General features: G+C 50.1%; 1 protein-coding gene across 1 annotated transcript in view; it reads left to right on the forward strand.

Moving 5' to 3' along the window:
- Nucleotides 1–21,378, forward strand: part of CATSPERD (cation channel sperm associated auxiliary subunit delta) — a gene marked incomplete at both ends in the record, with an annotated part of 41,421 nt that overhangs the window by 15,757 nt on the left and 4,286 nt on the right. Inside the window, 13 exons of the mRNA XM_079701456.1 lie at nt 196–346; nt 1,103–1,198; nt 6,004–6,086; nt 6,460–6,636; nt 8,973–9,086; nt 10,114–10,236; nt 10,952–11,010; nt 12,059–12,137; nt 12,597–12,649; nt 15,170–15,244; nt 16,606–16,734; nt 17,996–18,179; nt 21,168–21,325. Of these exons, the coding sequence (XP_079557582.1) occupies nt 196–346; nt 1,103–1,198; nt 6,004–6,086; nt 6,460–6,636; nt 8,973–9,086; nt 10,114–10,236; nt 10,952–11,010; nt 12,059–12,137; nt 12,597–12,649; nt 15,170–15,244; nt 16,606–16,734; nt 17,996–18,179; nt 21,168–21,325 (1,481 nt within the window). The remainder of the gene's footprint in view (nt 1–195; nt 347–1,102; nt 1,199–6,003; nt 6,087–6,459; nt 6,637–8,972; nt 9,087–10,113; nt 10,237–10,951; nt 11,011–12,058; nt 12,138–12,596; nt 12,650–15,169; nt 15,245–16,605; nt 16,735–17,995; nt 18,180–21,167; nt 21,326–21,378) is intronic.

Consider the following 21,378-nt stretch of genomic DNA (forward strand, 5'->3'; position numbering starts at 1 on the left):
CCCCGCAAGTCATGACATACACAGATGAGCCCAGACTCTGTCCAGTGTCCCCTGGGGGCAGAATCACCCCAAGCTGAGAACCATCGGACTAGGTAATAAGGTCTGAAGAAAGTTCCAGTGACAAAGCACATGGACTCACACAGTTCTATTGCAGTCATTTCTTTTCTTGCTCAAGATTCAATACTCTTCTCTCAGGCCATGTTCGGCTACTCAGACCACCCCCTGAACCGCAGTTTCGGGCTGCCCTTTGACTACAACGGGACCCTTGACATCCTTATCGCCCCGGGCCAGAAAGGCATCCTGATCTTCTGGTTTGAGAAGAGCCTGCTGGTTTCCCGAAACGCAGGTGAGCGAGGCCCAGGCTCAGGGTGGGCAAGCACAAGCGGTCATTTTTTCTCTCCCCTGACCTGAGTGGATGATGACAAACCCATTGTCACTTTGCCATCCTCACTTCGATCCCCCAACCCCCATTTTCCTCCTCCTGGGATATTTAGGCCCTGTAGGCAGGTTCTGAAAGTCACTGGACGCCTAGGGCAGAGGGGCCAAGTCCAGGAACTGCAGATCTTGTTTTGAGGCCTAGACACATGAGCCCCAGCCTACCAACCCAAGTAAGGAGAAGAGCAAAAGGCAGCTCCCCAGGAGGAGGTGCTGTCAGGGACCTCTGGGCACAATAGTGGCTGCCAGAGCACCCACAATTGCAGCACACCCCCTAGTACCAGTCAGCCACCTGAACACAGCTGTTTCCTTCCAATGCAAGAAAAGGGCTTAGGGCTGGCCTGGCCATGGGGTGGGGGGTGCATTCCAGAAAGAAAGTTCTGCCTGATTACATGCTACCTGTATAGTAAAAGGCATCCTGCAGTTCACCTGGTATCCAGTCCATTCCTCAGAGCTCTCACATCAAGAAGATTGCGGAGGGGGGGCGGGGGTCGGATTTTCTTAAACCTAATGTATTCTATGTGATGCTTTACAGCATTGCATCTCATGGCTGCATTTTCTTTGATTCTTTATCATCTGAGTCGTAAACCGACGGGCCAGGTGGGCAGCAGGGGATCCCCTTCCTAATACGTGCACACGTCTCACGATTTGCCCTGTCATCTCCTAGGTCAGCTGGTCAACCCTGTCCAGGTGCGAGAAGGACAACACATCTTGTATTCTTCCATCTTTGAAGCCAACATCACCATCCACAGCGTTGCTGCCAGTGCGTGCCCGACCTATGGGTAGCTTTCTAGAAGTGCTTTAGACCTGACTTATTCACCTCTGACCCCCTAGATCCAGCCTGGCCAAAACAGAAACAAAACACAGTCGTTACACATTCTGGAACTCAGAGCAGAAACTTCTGTGCCCTTTCACAATGAAATGGAATGTCAGTTGGATATCGTTTGCTGGGGCTGCTCTAACAAAGCACCCCAAACTGGGCAAATTAGAACAACAGACATTTATCGTCTCCCAGTTCTGGAGGCCAGAAGTCTGAGACGAAGGTGTCGGCAGCGCCAGTTCCTTCAGAGGCCTCTCCCCTCGGCTTGCAGACGGCCGTCTTCCCCTTGTGCCTTCCCATCATCTTCCCTCTGTGTATGCCTGTGTCCAAATTTCCCCTTTTTACAGGGACGCCAGTCCTATTGGATTAGGGCCGACCCGAATGACCTCACCTTAACCGTACCACCTGTGTAAAGACCCTGGCTCCAAATCAGGCCACATCCTGGGGAGGTCCTGGGGGTTAGGGCTTCAACATATCTTGTTTGGAGGGGACACAATTCAGCCCATGACAGATGGCACCCCCAGGAGTTCTTTGCCAGTGAATTGTTGTCCTGCTGCTGTCCTGCTGCTGGTTCAGTCTGGTAAAATGAAACCCACCAGTGTAATTTTGCTCCTCACACGCTTCTCACTATTTGAGGCAAATAGTGCAGCAAACTGTGGAGTCATGTGACCTTTCTTTTCTTTTTCTTTTTCTTTTTTTTTTTGGCCACGCAGCACGGCATGTGGGATCTTCCCTGTCCCTGGATCGAACCCGTACCCCCTGCAGTGGAAGCACAGAGTCTTAACCACTGGACCACCAGCGAAGTCCCCATGTAATTTTTAAAAATATTTTTTTTATTTGGTTGCACCAGGTCTCAGTTGTGGCAGGCATGCTCCTTAGTTGTGGCTCACAGGCTCCTTAGTTGTGGCATGCGAACTCTCAGTTGCAGCATGCGTGTGGGATCTAGTTCCCTGACAAGGGATCGAACCCAGGCCCCCTGCATTGGAAGCACAGGGTCTTACCCACTGTGACACCAGGGAAGCCCCACCCGTGTAACTTTTAAGATCCCATATTTCCCTGTTTGCCCATCACTGAGTTACCTCCTACTGTCTATGTCCATTTATCTGTTAAATGTTAATTTATCATGATAGAAAGTAATGATGTAAAAGTAATTTATAATTATGCCAGTGATGCATGGTCCTTTAAAAGTTTTTTTTTTAAACATTACAACTATAATTAAAGTCCTTTTGACCAGCTTTTTGAATCCAGGCCCCTCTTTGGCTTCCTAAAGGTCATCACAGTTAGGAATCTGGAAAGTATCTTTTTAGCCAGTTGAAAGCCTCACAACATATATTAAATATGGACCTGCAGAAAATGTACAGCACCATCTGTGTAGCTTGTTGTGGTTGCTTTTTTTTTCCTTTTTTCCCCATTTTTTCTTTTCATTTACTGAAATAGAGTTGATATACACTATTATATTGGTTTCAGGTGTACTACATAGTGATTTGACACTTGCCTACATTATGAAGTGATGAGTCACAAGGATGTGATATACAGTATAAGGAATATGGTGAATATTATTGTAATAACTTGGTAGGGGGATAGATGTTGTGGTTGCTTTTTATGAAAATGGTATCGTATTTATCATGTGAGTCATTCTACTGTTTGCCTTTTCCATTACCCATCATTTTCTTTTTTATTGTGGTAACAACACTTAACATGAGATCTACCCTCTGAACACATTTTTAAGTGCACAGTACAGTTTTAAGTATAGGCACAATGTTGTCCAGCCAATCTCTGGAATGTATTCATCATGTGTAACTGAAACTCTGCCCCAGTAAACACGAACTCCCCGTCCCCCTCCCCCAGCCCCTGGCCCCCACCATCCTACTTCCTGTCTCTATGGATGTGACTCCACTAGGGACCTCCTGTGAATGGGACCACACAGTATTTGTCCTTTCCAATTTCCGCACATCCTCACCCATACTTGGCTTTTTCTGTCTTTTTCACTAGGGCCGTGCTAGTGGCTGTGAAGTGGTATCTCATTGTGGCCTCGATTTGCATTTCCTTACTGACTAATGACGTTGAGGGTCTCTTCACGTGCTTATTGGCCATTTGTGTATCTTTTCTGGAGAAATGTCCATTTAGATCTTTTGCTTATTTTTTGCTTATTTTTTAATTGGGCTGTTGGTCTTTTATTACTGAATTATTATATGTTCTGGATACAAGTCCCTTATCAGAGATGGGATGAGAATATGTATCAGAGATATATTCTCTCCCATTCTATGGGCTGTTTTCCCCCTCCTTTTTTTTTTTTTAAACCATGAGTACACATCACTTCCCATGTCTAGAATCTTTAATGGTTCCTTATTTTCTTTTTTTATATATTTTTTTATTTTTTTATTGAAGTATAGCTGATTTACAATGTTTCAGGTGTACAGCAAAGGGATTCAGTTTCATATCTCTATATATAACTGAATATATATATTCTTTTTCAGATTATTTTCCATTATAGGTTATTATAATATATTGAGTTTAGTTCCCTGTACTATACAATAGGTCCTTGTTGATTATCTATTTTATATAAAGTAGTGTGTATCTGTTAATCCCAAATTCCTAACTTATCCCTCCCCCTTTTCCCCTTTGGTAACCATAAGTTTGTTCTCTATGTCTGTGAGTCTATTTCTATTTTGTAAATAAGTTCATTAGTATCATTTTTTTAGATTCCACATGTAAATGGTATCATATGACATTTGTCTTTCTCTGACTTACTTCACTTAATATGATAATCTCTAGGTCCATCCATGTTGCTGTGAATGGCATTATTTCATTCTTTTTTCATGGCTGAGTAATATTCCATTTTATATACGTATACGACATCTTTGTTCATTCATCTGTTGATGGATATTTAGGTTGCTTCCATGTCTTGACTGCTGTAAATAGTGAACATTGGGGTGCATGTATCTTTTTGAATTAGCGTTTTCACCTTTTCTGGATATATGCCCAGGAGTGGGATTGCTGAATTGGTTCCTTATTTTCTAAAGAATAGGGTCCAAACTTGCAAGGATTGCATTCAGGTTTGTGTATCTGGAATCTCATCCCATAGCTTACCGCTGCCCTGAGGGATCCCTTTTCTCCATCTAACCGCTGGCTCTCAGCCTGGGGACACTGGGCAGTGTCTGGAGACATGTATAGTCATCACGGCTCAGGGGGCTCCTGGTATCTTCTGGGTGGAGGCTGGGGATGCTGCTCCACACCCCACTGTGGCCACGACGGCCCCACCACGAAGAACCATCCTGCCCCAGGTGTCAATAGAGCCCCAAACCTTGCTTCTTCTGAAAACTTCCTTTTTTATTTTATTTATTTTTGATTGATTGATTGATTCATTGAATGATTGACCATTTTGGCTGTGTCGGCTCTTTGTTGCGGCACGCGAGATCTTTCATTGAGGCACGCGGGATCTTGTGTTGCGGCGCGCAGGCTCCAGAGCGCATGGGCTCTGTGGTTTGTGGCACTCAGACTCTCTAGTTGAGGCGCGTGAGCTCTGTAGTTGTGGCACGCAGGCTTAGTTGCCCCGCGGCCTGTGGGATCTTAGTTTCCTGACCAGGGATCGAACCCACATCCCACCCGCTGGAAGGCAGATTCTTTACCACTGGACCACCAGGGAAGTCCCTGTCTTTTTTAAACAGAATAAAAATGTACATTGGATCTTGCCATCCCCTCTCATAAAACCTTTTAATGATGTCTTGCATTCCTTGGAACTCTGTATCTGCCAAAGACTGGAAACAACCTCAATGTCCATCAGTGGTGCATTGGTTAAATAAGTTATGGTTCATGCAGGCACCAGAATGCCAACGGGCCAAGTACACTCATGTACATGGAAGGAAAGAAAACTATATTTCAACCATACTTCAATTTAAAAATAAATAAATAAATAAACTGAACTTGTACTATCAAAAAAAAAAGAGAGAGAAAAATATAAAGCAGCTTGAAGGGTCCCAGAATATAATCCCCACATATATAAAACTACCGGAAAGGATGTTTACTAAAATACTAACAGTCGTTACCTACAACAGGGGTCAGCAAACCATGGCCTGTGGGCCAATTCCAGCCCACCACTTGTTTTTTTTAAAATAAAGTTTTATTGGCACATAGTTCTGCCTATCCATTTACAAGTTATATCCATAAGCTGCTTTTGCAGGGTCCAATACTTGTAACAGACATCACATGACCAGCAAAGCAGAAAATCCTTATCATCTCGTCCTTTTTCTCCTTTTATTTATTTATTTGTTTGTTTGTTTTTTATTTATTTATTTTGGCTGTGTTGGGTCTTCGTTGCTACACGTGGGCTTTGTCTAGTTGTAGCAAGTGGGGGCTACTCTTCGTTGCGGTGCATGGGCTTCTCATTGCGGTGGCTTCTCTTGTTGCGGAGCATGGGCTCTTGTTGCGGAGCATGGGCGGGCTTCAGTAGTTGTGGCGCACGGGCTCAGCAGTTGTGGTGGACGGGCTTAGTTGCTCCATGGCATGTGGGGATCTTCCTGGACCAGTGCTCGATCCCATGTCCCCTGCACTGGCAGGCGGATTCTTAACCACTGCGCCACCAGGGAAGTCCCCATCTCGTCCTTTAAAGAAGAAATTTGCTGACCCCTGGTCTGTATGATGGAACTTGGGGTAATTTTCTAATTTTAATATTTAACATATTTTATATTTTTGTCCATGGAAACAACCCTTGTTTCAATTTTTGTTCTGTCTTGTTTGGTTTTCCCTAGATGAAAATGAACTGGCCGTTTTAACTCGGGAAAATAATTTATACTATGGAAGCCTGGGAATCCTGTCAAGTTCTCTAATCAAAGTAGGTAAAATCCTGGTGCTACCTGGTTGGTAAGGAATAACAGTCTTCCTCTCAAATGTCTGATCCTTTTTCTTTTTCTTTTTCTTTTGTCTGATCCTTTTTCTGAAGAAATTGCTCTAGTTATTAAAATAGTAATAGTATTTTTAATAGCAATAGTGATAATATAACAGTAATTTTAATTAATTTTACACCTGAAGAGTAGGTGCCTCAACAAAGTGTACTTATGACTTTGCTTGGTTTTTTGGTTTCTTAGGGTTTGGGTTTTTTTTTTTTTTTTTTGGTCTACCTTCTTTAAATATGAATCATAAGAAAAAGGTTAAATCCTCAAAAAAGAATGAGAATGAACTGATCTCAGAAGCCATTTTTCTCTTAGTTTGCAGACCAAAACATCTGGTCTGAAGAGGCGGTCCTGATGTTCACTGACGTGGGGATGCTTGAAATACTGACCCCACTTCCTGACTCAGCCTTTCCAGCTTCTGATTTCCAGAAGTGCCCCGTGAACATCCAGGCGATTCTCATGGATCCCCAACTCCAAGTTGATGTCTGCAAAGTATGTGGTCGTGATACTATGGATTAATTTCCAGAAAGATGTTAGAGTGTCCATTTCCAAAGGGCCTTTGAGTCCATGGTGATCGGTGAAATGAAAAATAAAAGAAAGGCAACTGTGCCATGTACAGTTTATCGATAAAACACACTTTGTCTAAAACATCCTTTTATGAGATGATGGTGCTAATAGATGGGAACAGGCTTTTTTCTTATTTTCTTTACTTGCCACAGTAAAATGTCATTCCCCAGCCCTGAGCATTTTCCTGTGGGTCTTTGAAATCACATGTCTGGCATGTCTGGGAATTGCTGGTTTTATGCAAAGTGCAGGAAAATGAAAGAAAGAGAGAATGAGAGAGAGAGAGGAAGCAACAGCAAGGCTTTTATGCAACTATTTGGCCACTGAAACTGTTCTGAGAAAGATGGCGTTAGCAAATAGTATTTCCCCATCAAAAAAGACAAAGCGACTATGTAGCATATCAAGATCCTATGGATGAAAGCTGAAATAGTTGTGAGTCACAAAAATAACACAGTATTGGATAAGAAGCTAAAGTATAAAATAAATATACATGAGTCCATACCGATGTAAATAAATGACTGAATAAATAAACGGATGGGAGACACCTCTCCATCACAGAAGAGTTCCAAATAACATAAGTACATACTCTCCCCTCCAGGAGGTGGCGTTGAATGACCCCTGCCTGAGTGTGGACTGGCCTTAGAGATTTGCTTTTAAAGAATAGAGTCTGGGGCTTCCCTGCTGGCGCAGTGGTTGAGAATCCGACTGCCAATTCAGGGGACACGGGTTCGAGCCCTGGTCTGGGAAGATCCCACATGCCGCAGAGCAACTGGGCTCGTGAGCCACAATTACTGAGCCTGCGCGTCTGGAGCCTGTGCTCCGCAACAAGAGAGGCCGCGATAGTGAGAGGCCCATGCACCGCGATGAAGAGTGGCCCCTGCTTGCCACAACTAGAGAAAGCCCTCGCACAGAAACGAAGACCCAACGCAGCCAAAAATAAATTAAAAAAAAAAAAAAAGAATAGAGTCTGGACGAGGTAAATAGCCTGGCAGACGCTGCCTTCACCAGGAGACCAGTATGCACATGGGCAGTCCTTGCCAGGACAGGACATTTCAGTTAACCTTGTCATTCCTTGCCAACCCCAGACCTGGAATTAGAAGCAACTTATTGGTTCCCCTCCTAGCACGGCAGGCAACCAACCCACTGTCTTAAAAATGGGATAAATAGGGCTTATGTGGTGGCGCAGTAGTTAAGAATCCGCCTGCCAATGCAGGGGACACGGGTTTGAGCCCTGGTCTGGGAAGATCCCACATGCCGTGGAGCAACTAAGCCCGTGCGCCGCAACTACTGAGCCTGAGCTCTAGAGCCTGCGAGCCACAACTACTGAAGCCCACGCCCCTAGAGCCCGTGCTCTGCAACAAGAGAAGCCACCACAATGAGAAGCCCACGCACCGCAACAAAGAGTAGCCCCCGCTCTCTGCAACTAGAGAAAGCCTGTGCGCAGCAAAAAAAAAAAAAAAAAAAAAAAGATATATAAAAGGCAAGATGCAAGCATTTCTCCTCCTCTCCTTCACACCCTTCTACTGGGTCAGCACAGGGAAAGGGTCTCTTTATAAAATTATTCTGGTGACTATATGAAAACAAAATGATAAGGTATCGCCCTGTGGCAACCCCAGCGTCGGAAAAGAGAGACAGCGGGCCATTACGTGCCACCTACGGAATATCATTCACCTGCTGGGTCTTGCCAATTCGATCCCACCATAATCTGATGGATCCAGCCACCCATCTGCCAAAAAGGCAGAGCACATAGGAACATGTGTCCATCTGCCCCAGGAAAATCCAGACAGTGGGAAATCTACAGGTCCCATGGTCTGGGTTCTTCAAAGATGCCTAGAAAGGAAAATGAAGGTGATGGAGGGGAAGCTGTGGATTGAAAGAGACTTAAAAAGACAAAATGTTCACAAACAGAAAAATTATATCATCTAGGGATGCACACTTGGCAATAATTCTAGGAAGAAACGCAAGGAGGCAATTACTGCAGAAGTCAGGCGGGGAGTGGAGGGGCCAGGGTACTTCTGGAGAGAAGCGGGGCTGGGTCCGTGGGTGGGGGGAACCTTGAGGGTCTTCTGCGAGTGCAGGGTCTAGCAGGGAAGACAGTGGCTTGAGTGACAGCTCAGGCTGCTGCCCCCGAGAGACTGGAAGGTTCCATCCTGGGGAGCCCCCTCCTGCCACTGACCACTTGCCCTGTAGTTTGGGGAACAGACGCTTGATCTGATTGAATGAATGACAGATGAATTTTTTTTTTTTTTTGCATTTCTAACTAGGTGGAACTTCTGCAGGGAGAATTTGAAAATAAAATGTATACCATTGATATGAACAGTGAGTTGGAGTTGACGGCCCTCATGATACCCCGGCCCAGCACATCACCAGTCCCACTAGTAAGCATGCATTATCTGTTTTTTTTGTTTTTTTTTTTTGTGGTACACGGGCCTCTCACTGTTGTGGCCTCTCCCGTTGCGGAGCACAGGCTCCGGACATGCAGGCTCGGCGGCCATGGATCACGGGCCCAGCCGCTCCGTGGCATGTGGGATCTTTCCGGACCGGGGCACGAACCCGTGTCCCCTGCATCGGCAGGCGGACTCTCAACCACTGCGCCACCAGGGAAGCCCTGCTTTATCTGTTTGACAAGTGTTTCTGATACCTGGCATCCCTAGCATCCCTGGCCTCACATCCTGTGCCCACAATTCCCAGGCTCTGGAAATTCCCTGGCATCCTCCCGGAAGACACACTCACTCAGGAAGCCCCCTAGAAACTCCTCTTCCTCCTCATCAGTGTCCACATGCCTGGCCGTGGCTGTCCATCTGCCAGCCCAGCCTCCCCTCCCACCACCCCTGTGCCGGCTCTCCACCCTTCTTCGGAGCTGCCCCAGAACCTTTCCAAAAATGCCTTTTCCTCCCTCTCAGCTCAGCCAGCGCCGGCTTCCCTCCTGGAAACCCACGTGTCCAAGCCTGGACTCTTGGGTGCAAACAATGAAGCTGAAAACGGGGGTGGGCGGGGTGGGCCAGTGTAAGGATTCAAGGGGATGTCTAGCCAGCTGGGACCAGGGCCCGCGAGGGGGCGCCAGGCTGGCTCTGGCTCTTGCCTTGTGCCCTCTCATCACCCCCCCTTCCCCCACCCCTGCAGGACGGGCCCCTCCGCGCACCAGGGACAGTTCTGCGTCTTGCAGGCTGCAACCCCAGGCTGTCTGCACAACGGGACTCAGAGCCACAGTTAGGGGGTGTGGATGACACGGGGGGCCGTGGGGGGGCGAGTGCATCTGGGGACGGAGCCGGCAGCTGCGTTTGCAGAGCAAGCTGGGTCTTCAGTTTGAAGGGGGACCGGGGTCACCTGTGGGTGCGCCCCCAGCTGCTCCACGCCGCGCCTGCTGGCGCTGTACAAGGCGTGCGTCTCCCATCCTGCCCCCAGGTGATGGTGAGCAACCCCCATTCCCTGGGGCTGCAGGCTGTCATCTACGAGGACGGCTACACCTACGAGGGGAACACCAAGCACAGACTGGTGAGCTCGCCCCTCCCCCTCCCCTCCCCCTCCCCCCCCAAACCCGGATCAACGGGAGAGGGGCTCGGCCTTGACCGACTGGGCCAGCCAGGTCCAGCCGCCTCAGGGTGTCCCTCGTCGGACCTCCTTCCTGCTTCCCTTCCTTACACACACCCAGATAAGGTGCTGTGGAATGTTGAGGGGACACAGCCCCCGCCCCTCCCCCACCCCAGGCAGGCCGCAGTCCCCCAGAGAGTGAGGGCAGCAGGTGTCACACAGAAGGGTCAAGGAGGATGTGGCGGGGAGCCTGACCCACCCGGGGAGGGCGTGAGACCTGAGTTAGCTGGGTAAACCCAGGCATCAGGAGACAAGCCGGGGCCACCGGGAGGGTCTTGGCCAAATATGGGTCTGGGGGATCCATAGGGCAGAGCCAGGCCTCACAGTCACACCAGGGAGTTGGGACTTGACCCCAGACCACAACAGACTCTTTGGATCAGACCATGTCACATCACAGCTAAGTAGGAGGGGAAACTAAGTCACGCCCCACTGTGGGTCCCCGGGACAAAGGCAGGGAGCTTGGAGAACGGGGGTCATTCCCATGAGCTTCCAGAAGCCTTTCACGGGCTTAGAACCAGAGGCAGGCTGGATGGCTCCCGGGTTCCTCCTCCCAACACCCCCATCCTGCCCTCCGTCTCTCCTGAACCCTGATTGCGGGACCACCCTGGGCTGTTCCACTCTTGTAGTTGCATTTTCTCTTTTGCTTCTGCAGAACATTTCACTGAGGCAGCAGCAGCACTGGGGCAGGGCTGACCCCAACTTCACCTCCAGGTATGTCATCACCCGGATGGTAGTGGTGGGTGGCCCCAGGGTGTCCCCTTAGCAGGAGCCAAGGAATCAGGGCCGAGATCCAGACTCCCCCACTCCAAGGACAGTAAGGCGAGAACGATTAAACTCTTACAGAGAGACAAATACCATATGATATCACTTATTTGTGGAATCTAAACTGTGACACGAATGGACTTATTTATGAAATAGAAACAGACTCAGATATAGAGAACAGACTTGTGGTTGCAAAGGGGAAGGGGGAGATAGGGGAGGGATGGGTTGGGAGTTTGGGGTTAGCAGGTGCAAACTATTATATATAGGAGAGGTAAACAACAAGGCCCTGCTGTATAGCACAAGAACTAGATTCAATATCCTGTGATAAACCATAATGGAAAAGAATCTGAAAAAGAATATATATAGAGGGCTTCCCTGGTGGTGCAGTGGTTAAGAATACGCCTGCCAATGCAGGGGACACGGGTTCAAGCCCTGGTCTGGGAGGATCCCACATGCCGTGGAGCAACAAGGCCCGTGTGCCACAACTACTGAGCCTGCGCGTCTGGAGCCTGTACTCCGCAACAAGAGAGGCCGCGACAGTGAGAGGCCCGCGCACCGCGACGAAGAGTGGCCCCCGCTTGCCACAACTAGAGAAAGCCCTCACACAGAAACGAAGACCCAACACAGCCAAAAATAAAAATAAATCTAAAAATTAAAAAAATTAAAAAAAGAACAATGAGAAAACATTGTATGCAGCTAGGTGATAATAAAACGGGCTCAGATGCTCTTTTCAATAAGTAATTATATATAAATTAACAAAACTGACTCAAGAAGAGGTAGAAACTAGAGGGAGGGTGGTGCCACCATGTGTGAGCAGATGTTCTTGGTCAATATTCTGGACAGACTGGATGAACAGATGAATGAATGAATGAAGAAATGGATGGATGGATGGATGGGTGGATGGATGGGTGGATGGATGGGTGGATGGATAGATAAATGAATGAGTGGGTTGTCGATGCTTTTTACTGCAATAACACACACTCCCATTGCCTTGCAGCATAAAGAGACCCACAATATCAACCATCACTCTGGACATAGCCAACAAAGAAATTTCATGCTTGGACCTTAAGCCACTGGTATGACCAAAACTTTTGCTGTGCCATACTCTTTGTCCTTAGTGTTAAGACTGATGACAGCAGGCCTTGGCTGGCTTGTCCCCTAGCGGCTGGCTAAGCTCACACTCAGGATCTGGAAACGGAGGTGATTCTGCCCTGGTTGCCAAGGTCACTGCCCCTTCCCCATCGTCTTCCCCCAGGGCTGTGCCTCAGGACACACCAACCTCGGAGCAGGTGTACTAGCTGGGGGTTATCAGAAGGCGGGACCTTAGCGGTGCCCCACAGATCAGGCAGGCTCTTAGGACTTGACTCTGTGAGTCCCAGGCACCTGGACACCGCATTGCGACCCAGGCGCAGGGTTTCTGGTCCCGGCTGCGTCAAGTGCGCCCCCTCGTGGGCTTTCATGGTGCTCTCGCTGACCGGAGTCAGCGTCCCCATCCCCGCCTTGTCTCTCCCCCCCACATCCCCCCGCCGCTGCAGACAGCCCTCATTTCAGTCGGTTGTGACCTGGAGAAGAAGATCGTCATTCAGAAGTGAGTATGTCGATATGGGGTGGGGAGGGGAGAAGTGAGGGGTGGCGAGGTGGGGAGTGGGGACTGGATGAGATGGTCACCATTGCTTCAGAACTGCTAAAGTCGGGTGACACTACTCTGTCTGCTTTTGCATACGTTTAACATTTCCATAACGAACAGCTCAATAATTAATCCTAACAGATTAAGTTAGAGTCTACAGTGGGTGGCTGCCCTCTCCCACCCCCCCCACCGACTTGGTGAAACTTATATGTTCTCCCTGCTCCCTCATCCTTTGCTCATTCCCTTTCTCCCTTTTAGTCCCTGAGTTCCTCATTTTGATGAAAATTGCTCAGAGAGGGCTTCCCTGGTGGTGCAGTGGTTAGGAATCCGCCTGCCAATGCAGGGGACACAGGTTCAAGCCCTGGTCCGGGAAGATCCCACATGCCGCGGAGCAACTCAGCCCATGCGCCATAACTACTGAGCCTGCGCTCTAGAGCCTGCAAGCCACAACTACGGAGCCCGCCTGCCACAACTACTGAGCCCACGCGCCTCGAACCTGTGCCCCGCAACAAGAGAAGCCACCGCACTGAGAAGCCCACGCACCACAAGGAAGAGCAGCCCCCACTCGCCGCAACTAGAGAAAGCCCGTGCACAGCAACGAAGATCCAATGCAGCCAAAAATAAATAAATGAAATAAATAAATTTATAAAACTGCTCAGAGATTTTGGGTTTAATCGCCTGCTGAAAATCTGAGGAACTTTGCCTCCAGGATCCATAGTTACTGCAGAGAACGCAGCCATGAGAGACCAAGAAAAAGAAAGGAAGAACCCCTGAAGACTGGCCAAACTGCCCTACGTTTTCCCCTTCGGGCGGTGGGGTGCCAGCAAATGAGCGACAGCCAGTTCTGGGGGAGGCCCAGATTTGTAGCATTTGCCACTTCCCGTGGTGTAAATGCTCCCATGGAGCCTACAGATCACTACCAAAGTGAGTCTCTACTGGCTCATGAAACTCCTGAGGATATAACAGCTGTCTCTCGGAGCTAGTAAGAGCCAGCCTCAGCGCTCCACTGCACGGGGCAATAATAAAGTCAAGTGACGGTTTTACCAGATTTTCCCCCCAAAAGGGAAATGCTTTATTGGGTCAATAAATGATGTTAGCAGTATTTAGAACATATGTGCAGGAAAGTCTTTAAAACAATCTTTTCAAAGCTGCTGCCATAAAGAGAGTGGGAAAGGTATTTGCCACACGTGTAACTAAAAAGGGACTTGTATCCAGAATTTATAAAGAATTCCTACGAATCAGAAAAAAAAAGGTATAGAAAAAAATGGGCAAAAGGCTTGAGCAGGCACTCCCAAAAAAGGGGGGGAAAAGGCTGATAAACACAAAAAGGTGTTGAAAAAGTGGTCCATTTCATAGGAAAATGAAAATGAACGCTACGATAGAGACCGATACTCGGCACGAGCATGGCAGAATTGACAAAGCCTGCAAAGTAGTACTATAAGGATGGAAACTCCTCTGGCAGCCTCAGGAACCCCCAGACATTGCCAGTGGGCGTGTACCTTTTTCGGCTGCTTTGGAAAGCACTTCTTTCCACCAGCAATTCCACTCATGCACATCTGCACTGATCTAGGTTCCAGAATGTTCTCAGCAGCATTACTCTGAATAGCTCCAAGCTGGAAGCAGGCCAACTGAAATGTCCATCGACAGAAGGATGGGTAAACCAAGTGCAGGGTTTTGGTACAACAGAATGTCACAGCAGCGAAAACGAACGGGGCAGAATTGTCTGGATGGATCGTACAAACGTGGGCATGGAATCAAAAGAATACACAGCATGATTCTAGTCTTAAAAAAAAAAAATCAAAAATCAGGGGAACTCCCTGGCAGTCCAGTGGTTAGGACTCTGCACTGCCAATGCAAGGGGCACAGGTTCCATCCCTGGTTGGGGAACTAAGATCCCACAAGCTGGGTGGCACAGAAAAAAAAATCCAAAATCGGGCAAAAATAAACTACAGTCAGCCCTTGTATCTGCAGGTTCTGCATCCCCAGATTCAACCAGCCAAGGGTGGATCGTGTTTGAGTTCGTGGCTGGTTGAATCTGTGGCTGTGGACCCCGAGGATACAGAGGCCCCACTATGGGACTTGAGCATCCTCGGATTTTGTTATCTACGGCAGATCCTGGACCAATCCCCTGCAGATACCAAGGGAGGACTGCATGTTGCTTAAGAATACATGCACAGATGGTAACAGTACAAAGAAAAACAGGGAAAGGACTGTCTCAAAAGTCAGGACACCCAGCTCCCACATCTCCACGTGTAACATCATTCTCCAATACAAGGAATTAGGGCTCCTTGGCAAAATGGCTGATTCTAGGCCCGGAAAGGAAGATTCAAGATGAGCCTGGAGCATCTTGGAGAACCAGAAAGTAAGAAAGGGCTCAAAATTCAACCAATGGGGAGATAACATATGTCAAAGGGAACAATTCACAATTCTTTGGTCCCGCATGGGTTCAGGCAGCTTCTCACTATCTTTTGTTGCTCGCAGTGAAATCTCAGCCTGTTACAATGGCGTCCTCGACCCCGTGGCCCTTCAGGACAACTATAGCTACGTCATTGAGAGGTGAACCCCCCCCCCACACACACATGACCATTAGGTATGCATGAGCCAAAGGCGAATCAAGAATCATTATTTAAATTTTTATTTATGTATTTGGCCGCACCGCGCCAGCATGAGGAATCTTAGTTCCCCCACCAGGGATTGAAACCCCCTGCAGTGGAAGCTCAGAGTCTTAACCACTGGACCTCCAGGGAAGTCCCAAGAATCATTTTTAAACCGTAATGGAAAAGAAAACAATTTTTTTTTGAAGAAAGGAAAAAAAGGATCATTTTAAAATTGATACCGTGCCAATTGATATCCAGCCCACAAGGAATCCGAGGGAGCGAGCAGACAGGTAGGGAAGGTGGCTGGGCCTTCGGGGAATCAGTGTGATGTGGCAGGGCCCCTGGCCCAGGTCTGCCCAGGCTCTGCCACCTTCTGGGCCAGCCTTCAGACTCCTCCCCAGCCTGCCACCAGCTCCTGGAGCCAGGTCCCCTGCTCATCCCAGCTAGCGGAGTTGGCCAGACACTGTCCAGCCAAGGCAGGAGGGGGTGGCCGACCAAGGTGACCCCCTCTGCAGGGCGGCACAGAGAGCCCCTCCCACACTGGTGCACACCACCATCCTCCTGGCATGGGAAGACACTCGTGGGTCTTCTACGACGTGACCCTCCCCCCTCCAACACAAGCCAAGAGTCCGTCCCCCATCCAGAACCACGGCCGAGACGGAAACCGGTGCTGCTGGACTTGCCAACCAGTGAGGCTGCAGCCAGAGCGCCTGGGGGCATGAGAGTGTGTGAGTCAGGGTCTCCAGAGAAAGAGAAGCCACAGGATGTATGTGTGAGACACAGAGACACAGAGGCACAGAGAGATAGAAAGACGGACAGAGTGACAGAGACAGAGATTTATTTTAAGGACTTGGTTCCCAGACTGTAGAGGTCTGGTGAGTGCACAGTCTGATGGGGGAGGCTGGGGGCTGGCAGCTCAGGGAAGAGTTGCAGTTCTAGTTCAAGGCCATCTGCAGGCCGACTTCTTTCTTGCTGGGGGAGGCCCATGTTTGTTCTACTCAGGCCTCCAGCTGCACCCACATTAGGGAGAGCACTGCTTTACTGATTTCAATATTAACCTCTGCCCCAAAGAAGAGCCTCACAGAAACACCCAGAATCTCATCTGACCACAGTCGAGGTGCTGGGGCCCAGCTAAGTGGACCCGGAATGTCAACCACCGCAGGGGTCCCAAAGTCATTTCAACCATGACTCTGAATCCCCCGTTCAGACACGCCTCCATGATCATGACCCCATGTGCAGGGAAGAAGCGGAGCTGTGGGTGGGTGGACGTCCGGGCGCCTGGTGGGAGCTCGCCCGTGTCTGTGTCCTGCTCTCCCACAGGGAAGCCTACGACCCCAACTTCCATGGTCAAGAGGCCACGGAGGACCTGGAGGTGCCTTACCACTACGAGAAGCTGGGCTGCCCCATTCTCGTCTACTACGACACCCCATGGAAGCCGGTGGTGGAGCTGTGAGGACCCACCCCCCAGTCCCCCTCCCCGCCAGCCCCCCGCCGCCCTCACCATCATCACAGGCCCCCAGAGCCCTCTCCACCCCTTTGCTCTGGCCGCATCCTCTCCCTGCCTTTTCCCTCCGTAGCTCTCAGCTCACACGTCCCCTCCCCTTCCCCGTCTTAGCTCGGCGGCCTTAACAAAACACCACAGACTCGGGGGCTTAAACAGCAGACACTGACCTTCTCACAGTCCTAGAGGCCGGAAGTCCAAGTTCAAGGTGTGGGCAGGCTGCTTCCCCCAGGCCTCTCTCCTTGGCCGCAGAGGCTGCCACTTCCCGTGGCATCAGGGCCCACCCTGATGACCTCACTCAACTTTGATTGCCTCGTTAAAGGCCCCACCTCCAAATCCAGTCGCACTGGGTGTTAGGGCTTCACATAGGAATTTGGGGGACACATTTCAGGCCATGCCAGTGGCTCTGCCCTCTTCGGTGGATTCTGTCTTCCTTCATTCCGTCCCCATCCCCACGCCGCCCCCGCACACCACTGCACTAAATAGCTGTTGACGGACTGAACGGTGGCAGAAACCACTCACACGTGGCGACACTTTGGTTCATTAGAACGTCACGTGTTAGCTCCTCGTGGCCTCAGTCCCACACCCAGGTGAGACTGTGGGCTGGGCACGCCCCGAACTCAGAGCTGCAACGTGGTGGGGTGCCTGCCGGCCTGGGGTGAGGAACAAGGGAAGGGTCCCATCAGAGGAGGGGTGTAAGCCCCAACCTGGCAGGAGACAAACGTGCATCCAAAAATAAGTTTTGTTTTTCTTTTTTCTGGCCCCCGCGTCTTGTGGGGAACTTAGTTCCCCGTCCAGGGATGGAAGCCGGATACGCGGCAGTGGAAGCCCGGACCCCTAACCACTGGACCACCAGGGAATTTCCCCCCAAATAAGGATTTAGAACAACCTTAATTCACTGCCCTAAATGTACACCTCTGGAATGTTTGCAGGTGTCAAAAAATAAGCAACCCCCAGTCCCTGACCCCGAACTCGTCAGCGTCCTGTCCAAATAAGCAACCCCGACCCCGTCAGCGTCCTGTCCCCACCTGCCACTGCATATCCGCGTTGTCTGTCCCAGAAGTGTCAGCCTGGTGGGGGGAGAGGGTGGCCCTGCCCTGCTCTGCCACCTCCCACCACCCCCAGATGGTCTCACAACACGTCAGGGCCCCCAGCCTCCCCCCCCACCGACGGCCCCCAGCAGCCTTGCCTGTGTATGGTGTGTCCCAGGTGGAGGGAAGGAAAGTTCCAGGAGGTGGTCGAGGCCGAGTACGTCCTGCTGGAGGTGAACGGGCTGTTCACGTACACTTACTCCCTGACGGCCGACATGGCCCTCTGCAGTTCCCAGCCGCAGAACTGGACCACCATCGCCAAGACGGCCGGCGACAAAGGGCCCTTCGCCTGGGACCGAGAGGTAGGGCCTGCGTTCTGATTATTCCCAAAACAGGTCGCAGAAGGCGACGACTGGTCAGGCCCACTGTGTGTTGGGGGCCGACTCAGCCTGTTCAGGCTGCTGTAAAGATCACCATGGACCCTGTGGCTTGTAACAGCAGCATTGGTTTCTCACGGTTCTGGAGGCTGAGTCCAAGATCAAGGCGCCAGCAGATTTGGTGTCTGGCTCCTGGGTGGTGCCTTCTGTGTCCTCACATGGCAGAAGGAGGAGGGAGCACTCCTGGGTCCCTTTATAAGGGCGCCAATCTCCTTCAGGAGGGCTGCACCCCCAGGACCTAATCAGCTCCCAAAGGCCCCGCCTCCTAATACATCACCTTCTGGGGTAGGTTTCAACAGATGAATGGGGGGGGCGTGGCAGACATTCAGTCTCTAGATGGGGCGGCAGGGGATGGGAATGTAAGACGCACAAACTCTTTGGGAATCTCTCCCAAGGGAATCGGAGACGATCGGAGGTGTAGGGACGAAGGCGCTCATGGAGCAGACTGCTGATGATGTGCAAACTTCTGGAACCATCCAAATGCCCGTCATTTAAGGGGCTTGATTATGTTTACAGTGCGTTCTGCTCAACGAGCGTTTCCATCACAAACGTTGGTTGGTACACGATTGACAAGGTTATGGTGTCAGCGAAAGGAAGACATCGCATTGTTTCTCTGGGGGTGGGGGGGCTTCTGGCGCATATGAATTAGTTTCCATCCACCCTTGGCCTCTCAACGCCAAGGGCAAGAACACGGCGCAATGAGGCCACGTCACCAGCAGGGGAGCGCGCGCTCTTCGCGCCCAAAGCCGGTTACGGCGAGAACTCCTGGCTCCTTAATTTTGTATTTGCTTTCTCAAAAGCCCGCAGCCTCACCCGTTCCTTACACCCCATTCCATCGAGTGAGTTTGGTCATATATTTTGGTTGGTGACGTTGGTTTTATTTTTTAACCGAGGTGAAATTCACATAACCGATAATGAACGATTTTAACGCGTGCAACTCCTACAACTCGGGTAAGCGTTTTGTGCATTCGCAACATTACCCAAACACCACCACCCTGACCGTTTCTTTAAAAAGAACGAGCCACACACGGAGCTTTGCTTATTTATTATTTTCTGACTGTGCCGGTGTTTGTATTTGCATTCTTTTTATTAGCCCTCTCGTTCAAAGTGGCATGCATGCATTTAAGAGATTGTCCCATTACTTTTTTTTCCCACCAGCCCTGGTGGCCGATTTTGTAGAACCCTGAGGGCTTTTCTATCAAGACAGAGCCACAGTGCCTGCATGTCCAGCACAGTCATTGGATGGGCTGGCTGTTAAACAGCCACTGAACTGCTAAAACACTAAAAACCATGAGGTGGAGCTAGCTGTGGCAAATAAATGGTCTTTAGGCAAAGCAGCTGTCTCCATTGTATTTCACATAGTTTTTATGCGGTCCAGCTTTTTTTCTTTTACTCACAAAGGATTTTTTTTTTTTTTTTTTTTTTTTTGCTGTATGGACCCAGCTGCTCTGCGGCATGTGGCTTCTTGCCGGACCGGGGCACAAACCCATGTCCCCTGCACTGGCAGGCGGACTCTCAACCACTGCGCCACCAGGGAAGGCCCCTTCTCTGCATTTTTAAGAGCTCTTTATAGACCCATGAGATTAAGCTTTTATTTGCGATGTAATTTGCTAATAGTTCCCCCAGTTTGCCTCTTTTGTCTTTCGGTTTTTGCTTACTTTGCCATGCAGAATGAGTTCCTTCTATTCTCTTTCTTTATTTTTGGCTGCACCATGGTGCATGCGGGATCTTAGTTCCCCAACCAGGAATCAGCCCCATGCCCCCTGCAGTGGAAGCGTGGAGTCTTAACCACTGGACCGCCAGGGAAGTGGACTCACTGCTATTTTTACACTTTTGCTTTGGGAATGTCCATCTCTTCTCTTGTTTACAAGCCTAGCCCCATCCTCCCTTCTGGGTCCACAGGCAAATAGTGCAGAAGATCAAAGTGTAGGCGAGACCCTTAGTATGTGTTTAGCTCAGGGAGCCAGCGTGATGCACCGGTGAAGGGCAAACAGTTGAGTTCAAGGGCATATCCCCCTTTATGTGACACCCCGGGATCTGAAGGCAGGGTGGAGAAGCCACAGCTGCCACCTGGGCACCCACGACTGCTTCCCGAGAAGCCCTGGTGGCTCTGTCTCACTTCCACCGTCAGGTTCCCCAGGTGTGTTAGTCAGCTAGGGCTGTGTAACAAAAGGACCATAAACCAGATGGGTTAAACACCAGAAATTTATCCTCTCCCAGTTCTGGAGGCCAAAAGTCCCAGATCGAGGTGTCGGTAGGGCTGGTTCCTTCTGAGTCCATGAGGGAGAATCTGTCCCAGGCCTCTGGCCTGGTTTCTGGTGATTTGCTGGCCATCTTTGCATTCCTTGGCTTGTAGATGCATCGCCCCAATCGCTTGCTTCATCTTCCCATGGTCTTGTCCCTGGGCGTGTCGTCTCTGGGTCTAAATTTCCCCTTATTCTAAGGACACCAGCCATACTGGATCAGGCCCACTCTAGTGACCTCATGTTCACTTGATTCCCTGTAAAGACCCCATCTCCAAATAAGGTCACCACCTGAGGTCCTGGGGGTTAGGACTCTGACATATGACTTGTGGGAGGGACTCAACTCAGCCCATAACACCAAGAGCACATGCCATCAGCAGCATCTGATTCCTACCAAGACTGACAGCTGCAAGGGACCCTGGTGAGCAGAGCTGTTATGCCTGCAGCCCCCAAAGCTGGGGCAGGCACAGGAGAAGGAAGGTGGGAAGAAGGCTCCACAGTCACCAATCGGCTGGCCTGCCCAGCGGGCACTTGGTCCTGGACTCACACCCCTGGGTGCTGGTGGGTGGTGGCACCGGTGGGGCCGTGTGTGCGGCGGTAGCGCCTGTGGGCTGGCACGGTCCTTCCCGGCCCCCGGGGCCAGCAGGCATGTCTCTGTCCTCCTCCCCAGAATTATGTGAGCTGCCACGACCCTAACAACAATGCGCCCTTGAGATGGCCCAAAGTCCCGTATCAGATCTTGGGAGGCCCGACAGAGAACAAGGTCGTTTTCGACCAAAGAAACGGCATCTACATCTTCTTCATTTCCATCGTGGATCCATACTACAGGTGAGTCGCCCTGTACCAGGGGCCTCTGGGGGAAGAGCTGGCTCTCTGGGGGC

This window comes from Hyperoodon ampullatus (genome assembly GCF_949752795.1).
Source record: "Hyperoodon ampullatus genome assembly, chromosome: 4".
Lineage (NCBI taxonomy): Eukaryota > Metazoa > Chordata > Mammalia > Artiodactyla > Ziphiidae > Hyperoodon > Hyperoodon ampullatus.